The following is a 24,157-nucleotide window of genomic DNA, read 5'->3' as shown; positions in this document are numbered from 1 at the left end:
AAATATAGTGACAAACAAGACAAGTATCATGAAATCATCCCCCTTCAACTGCCAGTTAAACTGTCAAAACATAAATTCAACTCATCAGGTTGATTATGAGTTTATAAGGCACAACTATGAGCCAATGCACGAAACAGCTGTTGGCTCCTTGTGTGTGTTTTAAATAAATTATTGATGTGATTGCTTTTAACAATGTGAACCTTGAGCAAACTTGGTGGGCTGAAGTGGAATTGACTGTATACAATGTGAATGGAATTAATAATAAAAAGGGTAAAGGGTCAAAGAGAGATTTCTAAACTGAATGGATCTCCAGTTGTTTAGACTTTAGACAGACAGATCTGAATCAATGCTCAGCATTGACTTAAACATCTCTGTCTGAGTGCGGACAGCTGAAGGATGTCTGGCAGGTCAACCTGAAGTGTTGTGTCTCTTCTGGAATTCAAACCACAATTTTGCCTTGTCATCATATGGGCTATGAAACTTGAGTAGTTTAAAGTTCCCTTAGCCTTCAGACCCTGCCCCGATTCATAACACCTAATAAATAGCTGGATTCTGCCATACATGCTAAAAATTACAGCTCTCTCTCTCTTCTAGAGAGCTGTGTTTTCGAAGTAAAATAAATAAGTTCAGCTGCTTTACTGTAACTCGGTATGACAGTGTAGGGTGAGGTCAGTTGTGTTTATGTTGGGTGAAAGCAGGTGAACTCAAACTCCCACTTTAAAACAGCTGTAACTGAATGTGTGTGTGCTTCAGCAGCAAATTAGATTGTCTATATTTTCTTAATGTAAACCTCTTGTGCCCTCATCCAAGATAAACAAATAAAAGAAATAGAGGCACAAATATAAAGCGTAGTTCTGGAATCCCTCCTCAGTTATATCTTAAATGAGCATAAAATTTCAGCTGTATCTGAGACACAGAACATAACTCATTAACATACGCATGTTCAAAGTCAAAGTCAGCTTTACTGTCATGTTTAACATAATGCAGAGCAATGGAGGAAAAAGAAAGGTGGTTCCTTCAAGAAATTGCTGTGCAGACATATGACAAATATTTCCCAAGTATTAGAGTAAACAGACATTACATACAGACAATTACAGTGTTAGACAGGAAACGATATATTAAAGAAAGCATAACAATATATAGAAGAAAGCATAACAATAATAATAGCATGTATTACTAATACATTACATTTTAAAAGTTCAAATATAAAAGTCATTCTTACACTATATTTTTTTTAAATAAAAAAAATTCAGCCAGGGTGAGCATAAGAGATTTCTTTCAAAAACATTACCAATCAAAAGTTTGGGGTCAGTAAGGTGTTTTAGTGTATGTGTGTAGATAATTACACAGCACATAATAATAATTGATGATTTAATGATTAATTTAGTAAAGTAGATTATACTTTATTGTGAAAACGTTTCATTAAGTTAATCAATATCATTAATCAACATTTGTTATGTTCAATACAATATGTAAGGGATAATGTAGAGCGAGGCGGTTGTTATAGCGAATACAACTTTACAGGCTGATCGGGGGTCAAAAATATTGATTTAAAAAGAAGTTAATTGATTTAAAAAACGATTGTATTGCTTCCGCTAAAGAAAACAGTCTGTTCCGTCTCTACAGTTAGAATTCTGCGTCCATAGCAACGCTCTGTTTTTCATGGCAACGGTGTGTTATACTTCGCAGCGGTCTGATATCAAGAAATAACACACCGCATTCTACATTGGAATTCAACCAAGCCATGTAATAAGGACTAATAACACATTTTATGTGGTCTTGTAATCACAATTACAAACCCCAAAAAAGAGGTAATTTTGTGTGATTACTCTGAGTCTTATATGCCACTCGACATGCGTTCCTGCAAGCACATTTTAAGATCATAATTAATTCCAGTCAAACACAAATACTGTACAGTAAGGTGTATTGGTCAGACAGGGAATCTCACATGGGTCAGTTACCACAGGTTGCTGTAGCTAATCTTAGCTCTGGCCACAGCAGCAGACATCAGATGAAGGCAGCAGGAGCTCAGTGCAAGCTAATCAAGCTGGCCATCCCATTCTTAATCAGCTGGAGTAGAAACACCACAACTGCATGTGGTGGCATAATGAGGGTCTGTTAAATCCTCCTGCCCTTGTGACATGAAAAAGGAGAAAATCAATAGCTTTCTTGTTTTTAGCATCTCTGCATAGCACGTTTGTGTTGAGCGCAGGCCTGATTAATGTGGTCAAGCAAACATGCTTTTGTTTTAAGGTTAATCAATGTTCCAGTGACGGGTCAATGCAGTTATCACTGTTCAGCAACCTTTGGTAGTGATGAATAGCTTTTTGTGCGTGCTGTCATTTTAATGTATAAAGGATGTTAATATAGCTAGTAGAATGCAATGGCGTGCAGTGGGGATCTGAAATGAGGAGGCAAACTCCTCACTGTTTTTTATGTAAAATCATGTTTCCAGTTACACATTTATACTTTGTATTTTTGTCTTATTGTTAAAACAATGTATATTTCTCATCATTTTTACATTTATTCCAAGATAATAACTATAAAAACATAGTAACAACAAATTTCAACTATTCAGCTGTATAGTCAACATATTTTCGGATCATCAGTCATCAAAGCTGGGTAAACACTGCAGGTGTTACACTCCGGATATGGAGATGTGCCTTTAATTTCACGTGATAAAACCCCCTCACAGATCACATTTTCAAGTCATTTCAAGTTTGAATGCAACATGACATTCAGTGCATCTCAAATCGCGTACTGTGAGTAGGTACTACATTTGAATTTGAACTTCGCAACCGTTAAATAAAGTATGTTCTATATAGTATGAATGTGTGTAGTATTAATGAAATCCGGACATACTACATCCGCCATGTTGTCATTATCATGTGACCTACCAGCGTCAGTTACGTCACTTCACCTCCATTCTTAAATCCTCTCCCGAGGCCTCATGGGATAGTAAAGTGTCCATCGAATGGGCACTTCAGAATCTCGCCGGAAGTAGTAGGTCATCATTTTTGCCTACTACATACTAAGTACTGGTGTTCTGTTTTTCACATGCTATATAGTAGGGAAGTATTCGATTTCGGATGCAGCCATAGTTTATCACCATTATTTATTTTAGCATGTGAACAGCACAAAAGTCTCATTGCCTCCTATCACATGACTTTTCCCAATTCATTCTCAGTTACCCTCTACCAACCACGGCACGGACGCCTGCAGTTTGGGAACGCAGTCGTGTAAGAAAATTCTGGCGGGAAATTATACTGAATCACAGTTCATCCCAATGCGCAAAGTCACGTGATTTTTTTGATGCGCATAGAGGAATTTATTCAGTGTTTCCGTCATATTTTATTCACATGTTTTCAAATCAGATAAAACATTTATCTTCCTCAACTGAGCACATACGTGGTTTTTTTTTATGTATTTATTTTTTATTAGATATTTTTATATTAGAATTGTATTTATTTTTATGCGATATCCAAAAATGCACATAAAAATAGGTAGATGGAAACAACTAGTGTCACTAGAAAAACAAGTGATTTATACACTTTTTGATGTCACGTTTCATAATATTTGTGATGTTTTATTTTTGAACTGGATTATGTTCTCACACAGTTTTTTGAAGAGGCACTGCTTCTCTTGCCTCCGCAGAGGAAACAATCCTGCTAACAACCCCTCATGTGCCCTCTGACCTCTTTATTAGTTGAGTGCAATGTATTATCATTTAGATGTGAGCGGAACACATCTGGCGTGACCTATAGATAATCCACTTACTGTATATTAATATAAAGAAAAGAGATTTGATCAATCAAATCCCAGAGGTTGAAGCGCTTGCTTTATCCTTTCATCTTCTCAACTGCAAATCATGAATCTTTTCCCATTTTTCCCCATTAAAGATTCATGGTTTCCACAAACAGATTAAGCAACACAACTGTTTTCAACAAAGATAATGTTTCTTAAGCACCAAATTAGCATATTAAAATGATTTCTGAAGGATCATGTGACACTGAAGACTGGAGTAATGATGCTGAAAATCAGCTTTACCATCACTGGAATAAATTATGTTTTAAAATATATTCAAATAGAAAACAGTTATTTTTAATCTGTAATAATATTTCACAATATTACTATTTTACTTTATTTTGGATCAAATAAATGCAGCAGTGGTGAGCATAAGAGACTTCTTTCAAAAACATTACAAAACAACACTGACCCCAAACTTATAGTAGTGTACATGTGACAGTCAGTACATGCCCAAGTGGTATGTCCCTATATATTTAATATGTTTTCATCATCTGTGTTCTCCCGTAACCAACGTGAAGTCATCACAAAGTAAAGATTTATGCTGATTTTGTCCAAACCCCCATTTTGTCTAGGGAGATTCCAAACTTTTTTTTTCATCTTACTTTTTTTTAGTAATCTAACTTCATGGTCCTGTCAAAGTATAAATGCAGGTATTAAAATAAAGCTCCTTTTTTCCTTGATGAGTGAAAAATATGTTTTGATCATACAGGTATAAAGCATGCTAACCCTCCACTGGTAAAAAAAAAAAAAAGGGGGAGTGAGCTCATAAAGGAAAGGGTGCAACCAAAAACACAAGCACAGTCCAAGGAGCCTTTTGATATCAAAGAAAACCACACAGTGAAACACGAGACCCCCGTAATGCTGGTCTCATACACCCATCTCAGGGCCACAGTCTTACCTTCAGTGAAAACAAAACAAAAAATTTTCTTTAAACGTCAGATTTCACTGGTTCCAACTGTAGTTCTCACTGCATAAATTCCCCTTCATGTCACTTTTTAATGAAGTGCTTTTATTACAAATTGGCTCTGTGAACCAAGTCTAAAAGTCAGGTGAATCTCATCAAAAGCTTTTGCAACATGATCCATACTCCACATTCCCATCAACGCTGTCTTTCTGAACTCAGCTGCTTGTCTCAAAAAAAAAAAAGAAAAGAAATTGGCATCAAATGCATAGTATCAAAGAGTCAGATAAACCCAGTCGACCTTGGGTGCGGCTGAGCCTGGGCACGACTGCCTTGAGAACAAGTGGAGCACATGCTGACAAAAAGAGAATATGAATTTGGGAAGATGAAAGTCATGTTTAAGCATTCCTAGATGCACTCTTCAGAAGGACTGTGACTGTCTACGCGCGCGAGGATCAAAGCCTCGCCTCCAGTGCCGGGCTGATGGCGGAGTGTGTGGGGGGCCACTGAGGTCCCTGTGTTAATGGGGACAGGGAAGAGCTCTGGGCTTTGATGGAGAGCTTGTGCCTGATCCCCATCACTTCTGCATTGTCTGAAGGGCAGGGACAGTGGATCAGGCTACAGTCTCACTACATGGAGTGCTTTGGTGTCATGCTGTTCATACAGGTGTAAAAAAAAAAGACCTTCTTCTTCTTCATTAGACAGGTGATGTAATGAGACTGACAGATGTGAGAAGAGATTAGATGTTCCTTTCATACAAAACCAATTCATTTTCTCTATATTAAAATACTCTTATTTCAGCCTGAAGTGTGTTTCACCCCAAAATGGAAAATATGTCATTATTTACTTACCCTCATGTCATTCCAAACCCATAACACTTTTGTTCATCTTCAAAACACAAATGAAGATTTTTTATATTTCTGCTCATCATTTTGGGTTTGGAACTACATGAGGGTGAGTAAATGATGACAGAAGTTACATTTTTTAATATGCAAAGACTGGAAATCAATCATTCATAGCTTGATTTCTCAGAAGATTGCGCATCATTAATAACTTTACACAAAAAAGCACTACAAAATTGTATTTAGATTTACAAAAGGTATACACATAAATTTGTTCTTACCCTCATTTTAATGTTGATGACAGTATCGCTCTGTTCAGGAGGGCAGAACTACCTCTTTATTTTAATAATATGTGTTAGAGAAAACTGCCTGGAAATTATTTATTATGAAAATGATGTATTGCTAACATATTACACCTAAAATTAAACACTATATAAGTTCACAATACTATTCAAGTAATCAGGTGTGCGTTACAGTGTATATAACCGTATGTTTGGTATATTAATGGTCTTGCTGTCAAAAAGCAGTGATGGGAAAATATCATTGATGTTTCCTGCCTCAGGGCAACAGCAGCTTAAGCTCCAAAATCAATACTTCCTGTTCCATACAAGACATAACACAGGCAAACAGATGGAGAACATACCCGTTGTTTGGTGACATGCCTCAGTCCGATGTGTGGCTGACTCCTGCACTGTTGAGGGAAAAAAAGAACAAATTTATTGTTCAAGTACAAACACAGAGACACATTTTTCTACAGCTTAAAAAGACTCTGATTTTTGCTTTCGCACAAGTTTCAGAGAACTTCAGGGAATATAATCTGCTTCAGTGAATATAATCTGAACTGATATTTGTAGAAGGCAGTATTATACACTGCATGACAGTTGTGAACACAAATCAAACATGGCAACCACACAAAGGTCATCTGATCAGAAAACATTAGAACTTAACAGCACAGTTTATTCCAGGAGAATTCAACTTAAATATTCCAATATTCTGTGCAGTGGACATGTGATTCAACAGGATACGGATCACGGAAATAATGATTTGTGTCAGCAGCTTTTTAAACTAAATGGTTTCTGTATCATAAGGATCCAGAAATTTGAGAGGATAAGGAGAGGGACAGTGAGTTGGCTAATTTCAGAAAACATGGAGTCCCTGTCTTTACAAGTGAGTATAAAAAACACAATTTCATCATTTTCATCAAAAAATACAAGAGAAAAATTAAATGCCATATTTTTTGAAGACTATTATTTGAGACCTAATGTAAAAAAACATATTTTTTATGTTTTATGATGTGCTTTTATGTTCCTAGAGGATAGACTACACTACACGACAAACAGGGCCGGCGCTAATGGGGGGCATTCGGGGGGCATTAGAGGGCCATGCCCCCCTCCCTCCCCTCCCCACTGAACGCGAGAGAAAGCGCAGAGCGAGCACGCATTCGAAAGCGAATAAAAATTCATGAATTGCACGCACCCGGGTTGGTTTCTATCCACTGCGAAAAGTTAACGAAACATGATTTCAGAAGCCGATGGCCCCCCTTAGAAATATAAATGATTTAAAATATTATTGGCTTTGATAACAAATCTGAACAAACACTTGGCACTTGTCAACTTTGTAAATAATTACAGAGAAAATCTGAGCATCATAAACTAAACGACTGATACCAGTCTCAAGTCGTTCCGAACACCACAAACTCACACAGAAACGTTTGCCTCATTGCTAGGAGGTGCATGACAAATAAAAACAATGTGTGTTCTAAAATAATCGGCACTGAGGAGTTCAAACATGTTTGATATCCTCCGAATGGAGAGTCTGAATCTCACTACATGATTTTCTGTGAAAATCTCCAACTGCCTAAAATAATCAGACAGGTTCTGAATTTCAGCAACATTGGTATAGACTCGCCCAGAATGTAAATCAGGGCAAAATTCATATTGCAGAGTATTCCAGCCTTAGGAGCGAGTGGAAGTTTTTTTGTAAGTATGTGGTGAAACCTGTAAGTCGCATTTCGAACATGACATGTAAAGGCAAACAAGCTTGGATTTTCTTTCCAAAGACAAGGCTCATAAACAGTCTGCAGTCCTTTACTGCTCAGAGCCTGTACTTCACCAGCTGCATCAACACGCACAAAGATACCTTAACCGACTCAAATCATGATGCTTCCTCACAAAATCAAAAATGAACCTCATATAGGCCTACTCTCTCTTACACCCACACACACACAAGCCACTCAAACAACCTCACTCAATGAGCGTCTAAACCTAAGATTTGAACACTGACCTGAACCAGAGAACATCGCTCTCCATGGGACAAAGCAATTAACTGTTGATTTTGCGACTCTAGAGTAAATCTATTCAGCTGATGTAGACAAAACATGGGGCCTGGGGTAACAACACCTGCTACAACCCATTAAAGATGATGGACCTTTCCACAAGAGCTAAAATTTATTTAACCTAATAGGCAAATCTAAAATGAAAAAGAAACCATTTCGATTCAAATCAATAGCACAGAAAACTGCTACCCATGTAAATTCATCAGTAATCTCAATATCTGAGAGCGAAACATGCACAAATCATGAGAGAGGACAGACAATTGCAAACAGAAACCACGTCACATAAGAGTTCTTCATTATGAGGGAGCCCGGTTGCCTAGTTACCACAGCAGCCTGCTATGTGCATGTTTTTGGGCTGGACTACAGAATCTCTGTCACACTCCATTGTGACTCTGCTGCCTGAGAGGCTAAACGCCTCCTCCAGTCTAAATAATGCATCTGAGTGCTTGTGTGTGTGTGGGAGGTAAGTTTATGACATAAGACACGCTCTGTGTTCTCCAGGTCTACAGTTGCCCAGAAGTGCCAGTTGCACAAAATGCTTAGATAGTCTTACTATAGTCAAGTTAAGCCGGGGACAAACTTAACGACGGCCGATTATGAACGTAATTTGATACTTACGACTGATCATGACCAAACGCACGTCAGAGACACTTGCGTTCACAGTCGGTGTTTAAAGGGGTCATATAATGCCATTTTTGTACAAGCTAATATGATTCTTTAGGGTATAAATTAAAAGTTTGTAATATACTTTAATTAAAAATTCTCATTAGTATTGTAAGAAAACACTCATTTTACCTGGTAAAAAACAGCTCTGTTTTCAGCACGCCGTTTAAGTGCATGTGTCTTTAAATGATAATGAGCTTTGCTCACCCCGGCCCTCTGTTCTGTGCGTACTGCGTACACAGTTTTAATAACACAATAACCATAAAGCGTTGTTCATTATAAACGTGGGATTATGAATTATATTGAGAACGTCGTACATAGAAAACATGCCGTAATGTACCCTGAGTGTAAAACTTAGACGCATTCATCGTGAAGCGTGCTAACGATTTGCAAAGATTAATATAAAGATTAATATAAAGGTTAATAAAACATTACACTCACTTCTTCTTCTGGAGGTGCAGCAGGAACACGAATAGTTGGTACCGATCCTATTTTCAGGAACAGCTTCTTAGCAAAAGCTTTACTGACCCTCTTTTGTAAAGCTGTCTGGTGTGAAATGATTCGCGCAAACATGAAAGCATTGACGTTGATCGTGGGGAATCCCCGCGTCAATGCTTTGGGAATATTCCCTTCAGAAACAAAACTCAGCCAATGCGTCTTCAGCGTTCGGATTTAGGAACATCAAAATGACTGTTGTGTTCCTTATTACACCCAAGAACACACAATTGCTTAGACGCCATTCTGCTCATAGACAGTGCTCCAGCGAATCAACAATGACCGCGCCGATCCGCGCGGGCTATGATTGACAGCTCGCTCACGAGCAAGGGCAGGTCTGTGTTGAAACACTCCTGTCAATCAACAATCGTGGGAGGGGCGTCGATTTTGTGACGTCACAAAATCGAACAGCTTGATTTGAGACGGGGAAAACATATAAGAAGTTTTAAAAAAAAACACTGGATGGATTTCTATCATTTTATGATGGTTGTGTACAGGCACTGCCAACACACATTTCAGTACAATCAACTTGTAAAAGTGCATGACCCCTTTAAAATCTGCTCCAGTCGTTGGAAACGGTATGCAATCGTGTTCAGTTCAGTGTTAGAATGTTTCAGCTAGTCGTTAAGTGTGTCCCCGGCATTATCCATCGCATTTTTCTTCTTTAAAAATGGACATAACTTTCTTTACGTCAGTTATATAAAATCTTTGAAAAGCAGGTTAAATTGTTCCAATTCAATCTAATGACAATTTCACATTTAAAATTTGTATGCACTATGTGTTTTTTTTACAGTTAGATCAGTGTGATATATATAATGGTGGTGGAATATTTGCATTCAAATGCAAAATTTGACTAAGACAAATATTTTTCTCTGTTTTTTACCCAATACTTCATGGATAGAAAACACGGCACATTAGATGCACCTCTTGAATACAAATAAGGCTTTATGAAAGGAGTCTTCAGCTTATGTTTTTAACATTTTTGTTAAATAGGTGTGGTTGGGAGGGGGTGCTGACATCGTTAACACATTTAATGCCAAGTGCCAATCAAACCAAACCCCAGACTGAGATAATGAAGTAAAAGCATCTATATGCAAGACACAAATGTCAAGGACGGCAAGGATCAAATGGGCATATATGAGCAGAATATCATTACAGTAAATGGCAAAGAAACCCAATAAAGTGCTGTAATTAATACAATCAAGTTCTCTCAAAAGCAAATTCAAATGCAGCATGGATAATAGTTCAGTTCAGTGGCTGTTACTCAAGAAAATCAATGTTTAAGTACAATTCATAGCATTTGTAGACAATAAATCTCTCAAATAGCTGTTGCTTTTATAGCGCACAAATGATCAACAAATGCAGCTCCTTTAAAATGTAAACACATTAAATCCTGCAGCACAGTGATAATAATACAACATCACTGCATTATTTTAATACATAGGGCCACAAGGTCCATAATGAGTAGAGAGGGTTATCCATTAACATTTCCAATCATCTCAATGGCAGCTTGCAGCAAGAAATAGGCAATTTGTCATCTTTAAATCCAATATGTGTTACAATAGGCTAACTGGGTCATGCTAACCTGCTTAACATTGATCCTTTATTTTAATACAGTAAACACAATAATATTTTTAAATAGCCTATTATTACATTTTAAGTTTTCAGCAGCCATTAATACAGCCTTCAGTGTCACATGATCCTTCAGAAATCATTTTAATATGCTGATTTGATACTCAAGAAATATTTCTTTTAATTATCGATGTTGATAACAGTTGTGCTGCTTAATACAAAGTTCTGTCATGAAACTCTTGATGGCACAGGCTTATAGGTCCTTAACTCAAACTGGTTGCAATCACGTCATTCTCTACAGAGCACAGCTGATTGGGTCCTGCTGTATCAGTAGCCAAAGAGCTTGCATGCTCGACCTTCAAATACTTGGTTAATATTTGCCTTAGCAGTGTTAGTGCCCTTTCTGAAAACCTCCACCTTCCCCAGATCCACCTATATGGATCTGCTATAGATCTTTCATGTATGCTATATTGTACAGCAGCAGCATGTCTTACTTGCTCACAGCAGCGTGTCATGTATGTATTGGCAGTAGCAAGTCCCGCAAGTCCCACAGCATGTTATAGTCTACTAAAAAGTATTTAGAATGCACCCAATATTCAAGATAAGGGGGCAAAAATACCTCTGTATGTCTTTTATATTTATATCATTTAACATAGTTAATCAATATCTCATGAGGAGTGTCGTTTTTTCTCCAAATATCAGAATGATTACAAATGTAATACTGATTTTATACAACAGTTCAATAAAAAAGAAGTTAATATTCAGTGACTTACATTTTAGATACAATATTGTCTGTTTTTGCTCTATTTCGCAAACGAAAATTGTTCCAAACAAAGCCACAGAATTGTTTTGCGTCTCTGAGCAAACGCATTGCTTGAATGAACGAATCATTTGACTTTGAATTAATGATTTAATGACTCATTAGGATTGTTCCTGAATGAATCAACCGTTTAAATTAATCGGTTGAACCTCAATGGGCCCTATTTTAACGATCTAAGCGCATGGTCTAAAGTGCACGACGCAAGTGCACTTAGGACGTGTCCGAATTCACTAGTTTAACAACGGGGAAAATGGTCAGCGCGCCCAGCGCATGGTCTAAAAGGGTTGTCCCTATTCTCTTAATGATTAATGGGTGTATTTTGGGCGTAACGAGCAATAAACCATTCCCATCTCCCATTCCCTTTAAAAGCCAGTTGCGCTCGCGCCATGGCGTATTGATATTTACATGGCGGAAATTGCAAGTGGAAAGACTGAACGCTTCTCCAGAGAGGAAACGGATCTGCTCATGCGTGAGGTTAAAGCTCTTAAGCAGACCATACGGTACAAGCCGGATTCCACCATATCTTTATGTACACAATAATAATCTTTTATATTGTAATCCTTTTATTTTTAATATTTGGCATTTTTGTGTGCTGCGGCACATCCCTGTGTGTGTAATAAGCAGAGTGTACGTGTGTTGTGCACCCGCCAATAGGCTCACATTACTAACACGCTCTTTAAATAACAAAAAAAATATTGCGCCATTGACTTTAGACCAGGTTTTAGTTGGTCAATGGCTCAGTCTATTACAATTGCCATAAATAGCAACACGCCAACAATGCGCCTGAACACACCTCGTTTTCAGACCATCACGCCCATGGGCAAACAGATGGGCGCAAATGTGGCGTAGGACGTGAAAATGATAACTGCGTCAGGCTGAAACAAGCAAAAAACACTTGCGTCGCGCCTAGCGCTGCATTGATAGGGCCCAATGACTCACTCATTAACAGTGACTTGCTGCCACCTACTGGCGGTTTTAATTTCATATTTAAAGTATCTTTTCATTTTTTTAAATAATCTCAATATATCAATTTTCAACGTTTTATGTTTAAAACATCAAAACATTATTTATGCATTTGTAACTGCAGGTTAAATGCACACATCGAGTTGCATTAAACGGTCCGTGTAAATACATCTAAATGCCACTTCATTTGTAGCTTCTGTGTTTCCTCTGCATTGAAAAGATTAATTTTGTTTATACTGATTTCATTTGACTGGTAATGGCCTTATTATTCTAATTGAATTTATTGATTAAATGTAAGAATTTGACACAATAGATGATGCATACTTTTAATTAGGTAAAAAAAAATTGCATTATAAAGGTAAAAATGCCTATAAAAAATGTCTGTCACTGCTGCAAACTAACCACCACACAGAATGGAGAAGTTTAAAAACTTTAGAAGTCAGCTATCCACGGCAGCCCTAAACCTGCCAAGGTACCAACAATTAACACACTCAGCAAAATGTCGTCTAATTATCATCGAGAAAATCACAGAAAACATAGAGATATAATTTTTTGTCAATATCGCACACCCCTCCCTACCCATTACCATGCCAAACAGTTGTCATGACAGAAATATTTTTGTGGAAACTGTTTTGTTCAGGATTCTTTGATTATTAGAAACGTAAAAAACAAAAAAACACAGCATTTATTTAAAATTGATTTTGTAACACTTTAAATGTCTTTACTGTCACATTTGATCAATTTAAAACGCTGAATGTGTTTCATTAAAAAAAAAAAAATACGGATACCAAAAAAAAACTTTATGAATATATATATATATATATATATATATATATATATATATATATATATATATATATATATATATATATATATATATACACACACATACACAACCCCAAATCAGAAAAAGTTGGGACACTGTGCAAATTGTGAATAAAAACAGAATGCAATGATGTGGAAGTTTCAAATTTCAATATTTTATTCAAAATACAACATAGATGACATATCAAATGTTTAAACTGAGAAAATGTATCATTTTAAGGGAAAAATAAGTTGATTTTAAATTTCATGGCATCAACGCATCTCAAAAAAGTTGGGACAAGGCCATGTTTACCACTGTGTGGCATCCCCTCTTCTTTTTATAACAGTCTGCAAACGTCTGGGGACTGAGGAGACAAGTTGCTCAAGTTTAGGAATAGGAATGTTGTCCCATTCTTGTCTAATACAGGCTCAATACTAGTACAACTAATACTAGTTGCTCAACTGTCTTAGGTCTTCTTTGTTGCATCTTCCTCTTTATGATGCACCAAATGTTTTCTATGGGTGAAAGATCTGGACTGCAGGCTGGCCATTTCAGTACCCGGATCCTTCTTCTACGCAGCCATGATATTGTAATTGATGCAGTATATGGTCTGGCATTGTCATGTTGGAAAATGCAAGGTCTTCCCTGAAAGAGACGACGTCTGGATGGGAGCATATGTTGTTCTAGAACTTGGATATACCTTTCAGCATTGATGGTGCCTTTCCAGATGTGTAAGCTGCCCATGCCACACGCACTCATGCAACCCCATACCATCAGAGATGCAGGCTTCTGAACTGAGCGCTGATAACAACTTGGGTTGTCCTTGTCCTCTTTAGTCTGGATGACATGGCGTCACAGTTTTCCAAAAAGAACTTCAAATTTTGATTCGTCTGACCACAGAACAGTTTTCCACTTTGCCACAGTCCATTTTTAATGAGCCTTGGCCCAGAGAAAACGCCTGCGCTTCTAGATCCTGTTTAGATATGGCTTCTTTTTTGACCTATAGAGTTTTAGCCGGCAACGGCTAAATGACACGGTGGATTGTGTTCACCGACAATGTTTTCTGGAAGTATTCCTGAGCCCATGTTGTGATTTCCATTACAGTAGCATTCCTGTATGTGATGCAGTGCCGTCTAAGGGCCTGAAGATCACGGGCATCCAGTATGGTTTTCCGGCCTTGACCCTTACGCACAGAGATTGTTCCAGATTCTCTGAATCTTTGGATGATATTATGCACTGTAGATGATGATAACTTCAAACTCTTTGCAATTTTTCTCTAAGAAACTCCTTTCTGATATTGCTCCACTATTTTTCGCCGCAGCATTGGGGGAATTGGTGATCCTCTGCCCATCTTGACTTCTGAGAGACACTGCCACTCTGAGAGGCTCTTTTTATACCCAATCATGTTGCCAATTGACCTAATAAGTTGCAAATTGGTCCTCCAGCTGTTCCTTATATATGTACATTTAACTTTTCCGGCCTCTTGCTACCTGTCCCAACTTTTCTGGAATGTGTAGCTCTCATGAAATCCAAAACATTTCAAAATGTCTCACTTTCAACATTTGATATGCTATCTATATTCTATTGTGAATAAAATATAAGTTTATGAGATTTGTAAATTATTCCATTCCTTTTTTACTCACAATTTGTACAGTGTCCCAACTTTTTATATATTTATATATATATATATATATATATATATATATATATATATATATGCCCTACTTTCCCTTAAGAGACTTTCAGGGTTTATATGGAGGAGTAAAACTGTTGATAATAACACTTTCATAGCAACAGCTGCTTTGGAGACACTTTTAGACAATCAAATACCAAAGTGTTTCTTCATCAGGGTCAAACAAAGCTATGCAGAGTATTTCAGAGGACTTTCGGAATTCGCTGACAGAATTAATATAAATATTTTCTTTAAAGTAGTTCAACTATTTAAACAGGAGGTATATTACCACATTATCACACACCATCCCTTTTCGTTCCCTTCTTTTCAAGCAGACGAGCACCAGCACTTACATTAAGCTGACCTTGGCTGACGCAGTCGGTCAAGCCTGGTGAAAGTGTGGAAAGCACAGAGGCAGCCGCTCCATCCAGCGGGCATCCATTTTATCAGCGTCAGGGTGACTGAGTGCATGGCTGTCATGGGGATGAGATACGGCAGGCTGAGGTCCCATCAGTGCACTAACATCTGATGTCCTGACAGTGTCTGCTCACCTCTGGCCTGCCCAGCTGTGAGTCCTCTCTCACAGTGTGTGACAGGCAGCAAATGCACAGAACATGCCTCATAAAACAAAAGGACTAAATAACGTAGATGGTCTTTTTTTTTACAGTTCAGGATGAATTACCTTGACATCTTGAGAAAGGTCTTGAGAGAAAGCCAATGTGATATTTTATGACCCCAGTCTTGCTCTTGAAGGCTCACTAAAGTATTGGAGCTTTCATATAATTACAAAAGCCCTGTTAAAAGGCATATTCAACAGATGGAGATCTGAATGACTGAAGATGGTAGAGGTCAGAATAACATTGAAAATCTGGCATTCAGAATCTATATAAAACCTGGACATAAAAAAAATATTTTTTGGATTTAGTTTTAGGATTTAATGTCTTGGTCACTAACCAAATAATTTAATTAACCATAAAGCCCTTTGTACAAAAGATCAGCTGTTCTTTTACATTTTCAAACTGAAATTGTATTGTACGAGATATATCTGTTTTGCCATAGACAAATGCAAAAAGAAAAAAATTAATAGTGGTCTCAGACATTTGGACCCCACTTCACCTTTCCATGAAAGGCAAAACATTTCTAAAACACTAAGTCAGTGTTGTAATGCACTACTTAATTTATCACTTGATGGTTTTATCTCCACTTTTCGAAGTGGGTCTTTGGACAGAGTTTAGAAATGTATAGGAGCCCCCTTGTGGTGTATTTGAGAGGACTGAAACTGGGGTTTTCAGTCCTCTCAAATACAAAAAAGGACTGTTTATACAAATTAACCAAGGTTTGTGCAAATTAGCTCTTATTATTTAGGTTGAGAGAGCTTCCTATGATTTAGAAACACAGCTGCTTATGAAAGCACAAGAGGCATTAGTTGCAATATGCAGGCAACCAAGTGTTCATTAAAAATCTTTTTGGCAAGCACCTTTTCCATTGTAAGTCCCTTCGCGTAATTCGCCGCCAAGATCTTTGCTGATTAGCTTGTTATGTGTGAGTGACATCTCTCTCTTTTGAGACCTTGAGCCTGATGATTCCCAGTTCCAAACAGCAGGTGGATTGAGCGGGGCCTTTGTTCATGACTAACGAGACACAAAGAAGATTGACACACGGCATCGGGAGTAGAAGGTCTCCAAGAGAAGCGTTGTTTGATGAGATTATGCTGTAGAAACAACACCGAGGCTTTCCCTGTTTTCCCAGGGAAAAAAAAAATCCTTCAAATTAATTCACTGTGAGAGGAAAGAGGAAATTTACAAAGAAAAAAATAGAGCATTGAATGCATGTTAGAGCATCTCAAGACAACCATTTCGGTGTATCTTTGGACATAATTGTGATGTTGATGTTTGATCACCATAATCAACATACAAGACCCGGCAAAAAAAAAAAAAAACTATTTTAACAGAAAACAATCAATAAACAATAATGGTCTGGGTATAAAGGAGTATAACTCAGTATGCTTATGTCTTCAAGTGAAAAGCCAGAATTACGCCCAGGAAAGAGGGATCCGTTACCCCAGTCAAAACTCTTTCATTAAAATGGAAATTGCCTCAGATAAGAGTCAATGAAGGTCAATTAAAAACTCTTAATAGGCACAAAAAGAGATAAAGCCTTCAAAGCCCTTTCAGCAGAAAATAGCTGCACATACTGTAAACGCAGACCTTAGAGAATACATTTATGAAAATGAAATCATTCCTACATGAGAAGCACATAATTATGTTAAAACGTAATTTAAACCATTATATTAGCAATTATCACGATTATAATTATTATAAGCCAGTATATTGTCTGAACAGATTTCCATATTTTTCAAAATTGCAATTATGATGGTATTATAAACGTTAATGGTTTAAAGCAGCTATGAATAATTTACATTAAAACATGACTTCTAACAAATAACACTTTAAATTTAATCATGTAAATTTAAAGCCACAAATTGTTAACAATAAATAAAGTATGTTTACATGTTCTGAGAAATTCATGATTGGTGATACTTTCACATTTGACTTGGATCTTGTGTTGATTTAACCATTGCCTCTGGAAACACTTTGATAATGGTTGCATATACTGTATAAAAGGGTGGTTAGTTCACTTTCATCCGACTGAAAAAACAAAACAACTTTCTGCTAGATAACTCCTCTTGTGCACCATGCAAGAAAGTCATACTTACTAGAAATAAATGAATGAGGCTAAATGATGGCAGAAATTTCGGTGAACTTAAGATACCAATAGTATAGAAGTAACTATATCAACTGAGTTTTTGACCCAAAAAAACAATTCAGCATAAAGGCATGAAAAAGGAAATAGGGTCAAATAAATCTCCAACACTCACACAGTCAAAGAAAAAAGAACAACGGTGATACAGACAGAGATGTATTTACAAAGCAACACAGACAAAATGCTTAACTAGATCACCAACACGACTCTGTACTATTCAGCATAAACTATATTCCCTTCCGCTACGAAAAAGCGGTTTGTGGTTACCTCATGACTGATCGTGGCAAAAGCCATTACTTTGCACAGCATTTTATTTTCTTGAGTCAACCATGTTTAAACTCAAACATGCTGATTTCAGCTATTCAGCTGTAGAACAAATTCAATGCTGAAGGACATTGAAATTCATCTATGAATTTAACTTCCACCAACAGACTTTTGAGTGAAAGAGGGGGTAGGTCACATGTTTCTGACATACAAAAGGACACGGTGCACTCAAAAGTCCGGCCTTCACTTTCCTATTGTGCTGCACTGAAAATCCATTAAAAACAAGGTTAAACAAATTTAAAAAAAATAATCCATTACATTTATATAGAGCTTTTCTCTGCACTCAAAGAGTATGTACGGATGATTAGGAGGCCATGATGGACAGAGGCCACATGGCAAATTTGGTGCTTAGCTTCAGTGGGCAACCAGTCTTGGGCTACATGGTGATATGGCTGCTGGCATAATGTCATTTATGTCTCTTTCTGTCCTAGAACTTATATTTCATTCTAAAGATGACCGAGGGGCAAGGACAAATGTGTAAAACTGAGGAACAAGCATAAATGTCAGTCCATTGTCCAAACAGATGAGAAAACTAACATCAGACACACAGAAGTGTTTCATCGAAGCATTTGTGAGTGTAGAGAAAAATGTGCAATCTTTCACAACCTTTAAGTTATTTGTTCAACAGATATTGTAAAAATAATAAGCAGCATATTCTGTGAATCTGTGACATTTCTTACTGATGTTTTGTAAACAGTTTGATATCTTAAAGGTCACTTGCTTCCACTGTCTGGAAATCGTTATCTTCCAGTGAATGTCTCTTGTGTTATTCCTAAATATTAAAATATGCTGATCAGGCTGAGAATGGTTAAGGCATCATCTTTGTTTGCAGCATTATTTCTGTATGCTGAGCTGTCTGTAACCTCCATATCCTTGAGAATTCGCATCTAATAACCGCACTGATCACACTCATCTGTATATATGGAAGTTTTGTGAAGGAAGTAATAACCAGCTGTTCTCCTTTTTCATTCAATTAAAGTGATAGTTCACCCAAAAATGAAAATTCTGTCATTAATTACTCACCTTCATGTCGTTCCAAACCCATAAGCCTTTCGTTCATCTTTGGAACACAAATGAAGATCCGTTTGATGAAATCTGAGAGCTTTCTGTCCCTTTATTGACAGCTACGCAACTGAAATTTTGACGCTTCAAAAAGTTCAGAAATAGATCATAAAACTAATCCATATGAATTGAGCGGTTTAGTCCAAAATTTTCTGAAGAGAAACGATCAGTTTATATGATGAACAGATTGAAGGCTATTATTCACATATAAACATTGATCAGCGAACATAAACAGAAGCTCAACCAAACCTGCTTGTCGTACGAGAACAAATCTCTTGCAGAAGCTCAAACGTGCTGCGCAACACGAGAATGAACCTCATCGGTTCTTGCACGTCAAGCGGACATGCTTGAGCTTCCGTTTACCATACCTTATGTGTGAGTTGATGAATGTTTATATTTGAATAAAAGCCTAAATTCAATCTGTTGATTATATAAAGCGATCTTGTCTCTTCAGAAAATTTTGGACTAAACCGCTCAATTCATAAAGAACACCTTACGGGTTTGGAACGACATGAGGGTGAGTAATTATTTACAGTTTTGATTTTGGGGTGAACTATCCCTTTAACAAGTTAGGATAAAGCAGCACGTTTTCTTCTAGACACTTCTGCATGAAACCAACATATTAAGCAGATTTCAGTGTCAAAACAACACAAGACCCACACACATCAAAACTGAATGGTAAACAGTGGTTCTCACTTTTGAGATGGCCTCTCTAAATACTGCCTCACAGTGGAAGCAATAGGAGAAAGAGTTAACATTAAAAATATACATAGTTTCTACATTAGTTATCTCTGCACTACACTTTAAATAAACACTATGGATGCCAAATGCTTGCACTCAAACAAACCATACCAATACTAATAGTAAAGTTGTGTTTTAGCCTTGTTTGAATGAATGAAATTGGAAAAAAGCATTTTGAGAGAACTAGTTGCATTTGCAATTTTAAATATCAAACTAGAGTAGCGATCATAAAGTGTGTTTAAACCTAATTGAGCTTTAGCTTTAGAGAAAGCTGCAACATTCCAGATAAAAAGACATAGATTGCAGCATAAATTCTTCTTATAAGGTCCAGTCATTTCTAAGCTCACACCAATCGAGTCAATTACCCAGCAGGTTTTAGTTTAAGGGAAGAAATGGGTTCAGTTTTGGCTTGGTAGCATTTTAGTGTCCACTATGAAATGACCTGTCGAGAACACTGACATCCTGACGTGGGTCTGATTAGGAGTGAAGCTGAGAGCATATGCCCTCTAAATGAAAACTCCTCTCAGGATGGGACTTTTGCTCTCTCATCCCTCCATATCTCAAAATCCATTTAGGAAGATGACATTTGTTTGGGTGCTATACTCTACACATCTTTCAAACAACTGAATGATGTAGTAGCGGTCCTGACTTACTGTACATGGTGCCCTTGGTGAGATCAGACATTGGACAATTACCTTTTGAAATCCTTTTATGGTATTGTACACCAACTGTATTATTGCTGTTAAAAATGACGTATCTATTTGAAAAAACACTCTAAAAAGGACTAAAAAGGCTTAAATACTGTAAAAATTGATAAATGAATGAATTCATAATTTTGTTAGGTTTAATCAGTTTGTTTTAAATGATAAAACTTTGCTATAAAATGTTTCAAAATTGTATTAGGATGCTTTCAAGTACAAATTAAACTGAAACTATTTTATTTTAGGTAGAAAATTAAAATAATAATAATAATAATTCAAGAAGCCAAATATCAAGCAGCCATGCGTGTATGTGGGGGGCAAAGCGTGGGTGTGTGTGATGTTTGTGTGTGTGCATGTGTGCTCCTTGCCTGACTCAGTCTCATACGGAGTGTCAAACAAGTGACCACAGGACACTAATGAGGACCAGATCTGAGCCAACTCAACATTCAATGACCTCACACTCTAATGCACTTACACACACTAAAAAAAACATTTTTTTCTGTTTTTTTTGTTTGTTTTGTTTTCTAGCTGGTTTCCTAATCTAATTGTCTAATAAACCTGGCATTGTGTACAACAACGATTGTTGGTTCTTTGACGAATGCTTTGTTCTTCTTTTGTAAGTCGCTTTGGATAAAAGCATTTGCTAAATTCATAAATGTAAATGTTAACACCTACGCCCTCCACACCATAGTAATCTGACCAGCCACATTCTCCAATCATTTCAACTCTTTTAATGGAAATTTTTAGAAAGCTAAATCCTGAGCCCAAGTAAGCTGCAAAAACACACACCATGTCAAATTTAAAACAACCAATACAACAAACCCAAATCTAATCTAGCCACTAATCTCTAACCCAATGGCTCTCAACTCTTTTGACCTAAAGGCCAATATACCCCCCCAATAGTGGCTAAGATATTTCTTCAAGTATTTCTGCTGAAATTATGACAACACTATCAAAGTGCTCTCAAACTTTTTTTATGAAAAGAAAGTGTTGATCCATTTTAAACTAAAGTCAAACAAAAACAAACTGCAGTTACTGCACTCAACAGACCTAAACCTAAATTTGATCAAAACCCAACAACCGAAACGACTCTATAGGCCTGTTATTCTTTCTTACAACATTCCCTAATCAAAGAAAAAGATCAATTAAGATAAATGCAAAACAGCAGGACACAAGACACACAGAGAGTTTAAAATTTAAACAGCAACACAAGGGGAAGAAAGGCATGATGAGATTAGAGGCAACGGCTGATCTGATGGCTTTGTGCAGAACAAACAGAATATTCTCTTATATAACGGCCCGGGCGCTAATCCCTCAACACCACCGTACTGCAGTTGTTCTTCACTCAATGAAACTGCCATTACGGGCCGATTATGACCATCACCAACACATTTCAAGAGATAATTGAAAAGCATAGATTAATTTGATGCTCACACACACTGATTTGAAATGGCTTGATCTGGGGGATTATAACGTAAATCAAGCAGCAGCTGACATGATAAACAAACCATCCAAACATAAGACATGGAATGTGTTGCCCTCACAAGGTGCACGCACATGTGGGGGTTTACCATGATACAAAGTATATGTGTGCTTATTCATAATCCATTGACTGCACAGTTGAAGCAGGAGCACAATGCAAAGTACATCTGTAAATGAAAAGAATCGGACTGATTCATGCAGTTTTCATATCACAAAGATAGTCCAAATAGAACATGATTTGCAGTAAATTTAGTTATATTGGTTGGAAGGGTTTGTTTTGACAAAATGTATGAAATGGATCTTTTGGACACAGACTTCAATAACTAATCTTACATTTCATGATATCCATCTCCTCGTATGTTGTGTTTGAGGTTACAGATATGCTGTTTTGTGTACAGGTGCAATTTCCCCTGACACACTGACCCAAATACAATCTGGAGCTTCTTAAGGACATCAAGGCTGTCTCCTTTCCATTGCCATTTAACGATTTAGGTTTCATATCCACCCGAACACACTGTTTTATACATGAAAAGCTTTTTATGTGTTTGTTTAGGTAAATGGGATATAGCCTAAGCTTGAACCATTATTTCACTGCTCAGGTGAGCCCCCCATTGTGTGGCAGCAGCGTTAACAAACTGCTGTGAAGGTACCAGTCTGCCTCCTCCACTAACCTGAGCATCACTTTAATAGCTTCAACAACCAGATTACTACAAGACGCATTTTGATCTCACCTCGAAGATGGGAGATGCTCCTTTTTCGGGCAGTGTACATCCCAGAAGCTCGGCGAGGAACTTTGCCATATAAATATGTGTTGTGTGTTCCGCCGGAAGATTGAAATCGCCGCTGGCTGCTGTTGTCTCACTACAGTGCCCACAGGTAGTCTTGTTCCAGCAGCGGTTTCCTACTGCACAACAGACCGATTTTTCGCTCCCTGGATTTTCCTTTCAGCATTTCTTTCAGTCTGAACACACAGGAGTCATTTTAAAGGTGTGACAGCTCATTGTCTTTGTCTAGTGAAGAGCGCGTGTGTCTGCTTGCGAGCGCGGTGCAGTCGAGCTCATTGAACGCCACTTGTAATCCTCGTGTAGGGGAGGGAGGAGGATCGGTGAGGGGACGCCAGATACACACATGTAAAGCTCCGACAGGTTGCCTGATTCTTTCTGGAATCTTAAGGAAGTTTTCTGACTGTCTGTTTTAACGAGACCACACTTTCACGTCGAACTCGAAGCCTTCAAAAGTGCACTCACTCACTCACTCACTCACTCACCTTGGGAGAATAGCGCACAAATAAAACCTGTTGAAACTTAAGTTAAATTTATCTGGGCTGCGTTTCTCTACGATCAATTTAGGCTTACGATGCTTTTGAGAAATTCGTTCAAAACTCTTGTCAGACAGCGGTCAGACTTAGGCTACTGGATGGGAAATTTATTTGTGATTAATGACTTAAAATCATCATGAAATTAAAGTGGACAGTTCCAATTTTTTATGTAGGCTAGGCTAATATTGCAGTAGGCTATATTTATTATAAATGATTTATTCGTGCACATCATTATCCTTATAGATTTATGTGCATGTCGTAGGTGCTTTAATCAAAATAACCTCCCAGTTGCAGCAATATCTCTTCTCATCTCGGATGACGTGTTTACTGGCGCGAGGGCGGGACAACCTGTCACTCACATGCTTGTTTCTGCCATGGAATAGGTATGGAATAATTGATTCCGGGCCGTTGAATTATTAGGGGACCCAGACAGCAACATAGTGTTGGCCCAGATCCGGCCCACATCTGGTACACATGGAATCCACACGTACCAGATGTGGGCCGGATCTGTGCCGACACTATGTTGCTGTCTGGGCAATTATTCCGCTTATACTACGGTTACCACACCTCAAAAATTGTTCAGATGATGTATTTCAAGACTTTTGTCAGGTTTTTGTCCATAAAACATGCCAATGATAGCAGACTTAATAAAGTTATTAGAGAGAGAGAGACATTAACGTGTGAATTACCTGAGTCTGTGCGTTTAGCATACAGTGCAAAGCTCCGTTTATCTACTAGTGCACCAGCATAATAGCGAAGCTACATTTATCTGTTTCTTGCTAGTGAGAAACGCCATGTAGCTTTTAAGTTGCTAAACTATTTTACAGATAAAATCATCAGAGCATTGCTGAAAATGCGCGAATGAGAGAGATATGTCCTTTTCAAAATACA

The 24,157-nt window shown here is 37.5% G+C and overlaps 1 protein-coding gene across 1 annotated transcript in view; it reads right to left on the bottom strand.

The window, feature by feature from the left end:
* rasgef1ba (RasGEF domain family, member 1Ba) overlaps positions 1 to 23,030 on the bottom strand; it is a 73,841-nt gene extending 50,811 nt beyond the window's left edge. Inside the window, exons 1-2 of the mRNA XM_079871754.1 lie at positions 22,680 to 23,030; positions 6,194 to 6,241 (exon numbers count right to left, since the gene is read on the bottom strand). Of these exons, the coding sequence (XP_079727880.1) occupies positions 6,194 to 6,241; positions 22,680 to 22,748 (117 nt within the window). The 5' untranslated portion in view covers positions 22,749 to 23,030. The remainder of the gene's footprint in view (positions 1 to 6,193; positions 6,242 to 22,679) is intronic.
* Positions 23,031 to 24,157: the final 1,127 nt, after the last annotated feature.

Source organism: Squalius cephalus (genome assembly GCF_949319135.1).
Source record: "Squalius cephalus genome assembly, chromosome: 5".
NCBI lineage: Eukaryota > Metazoa > Chordata > Actinopteri > Cypriniformes > Leuciscidae > Squalius > Squalius cephalus.
The sequence above is the reverse complement of the archived record's forward strand: the minus strand, read 5'-3'. Positions and strand labels throughout refer to the sequence as shown.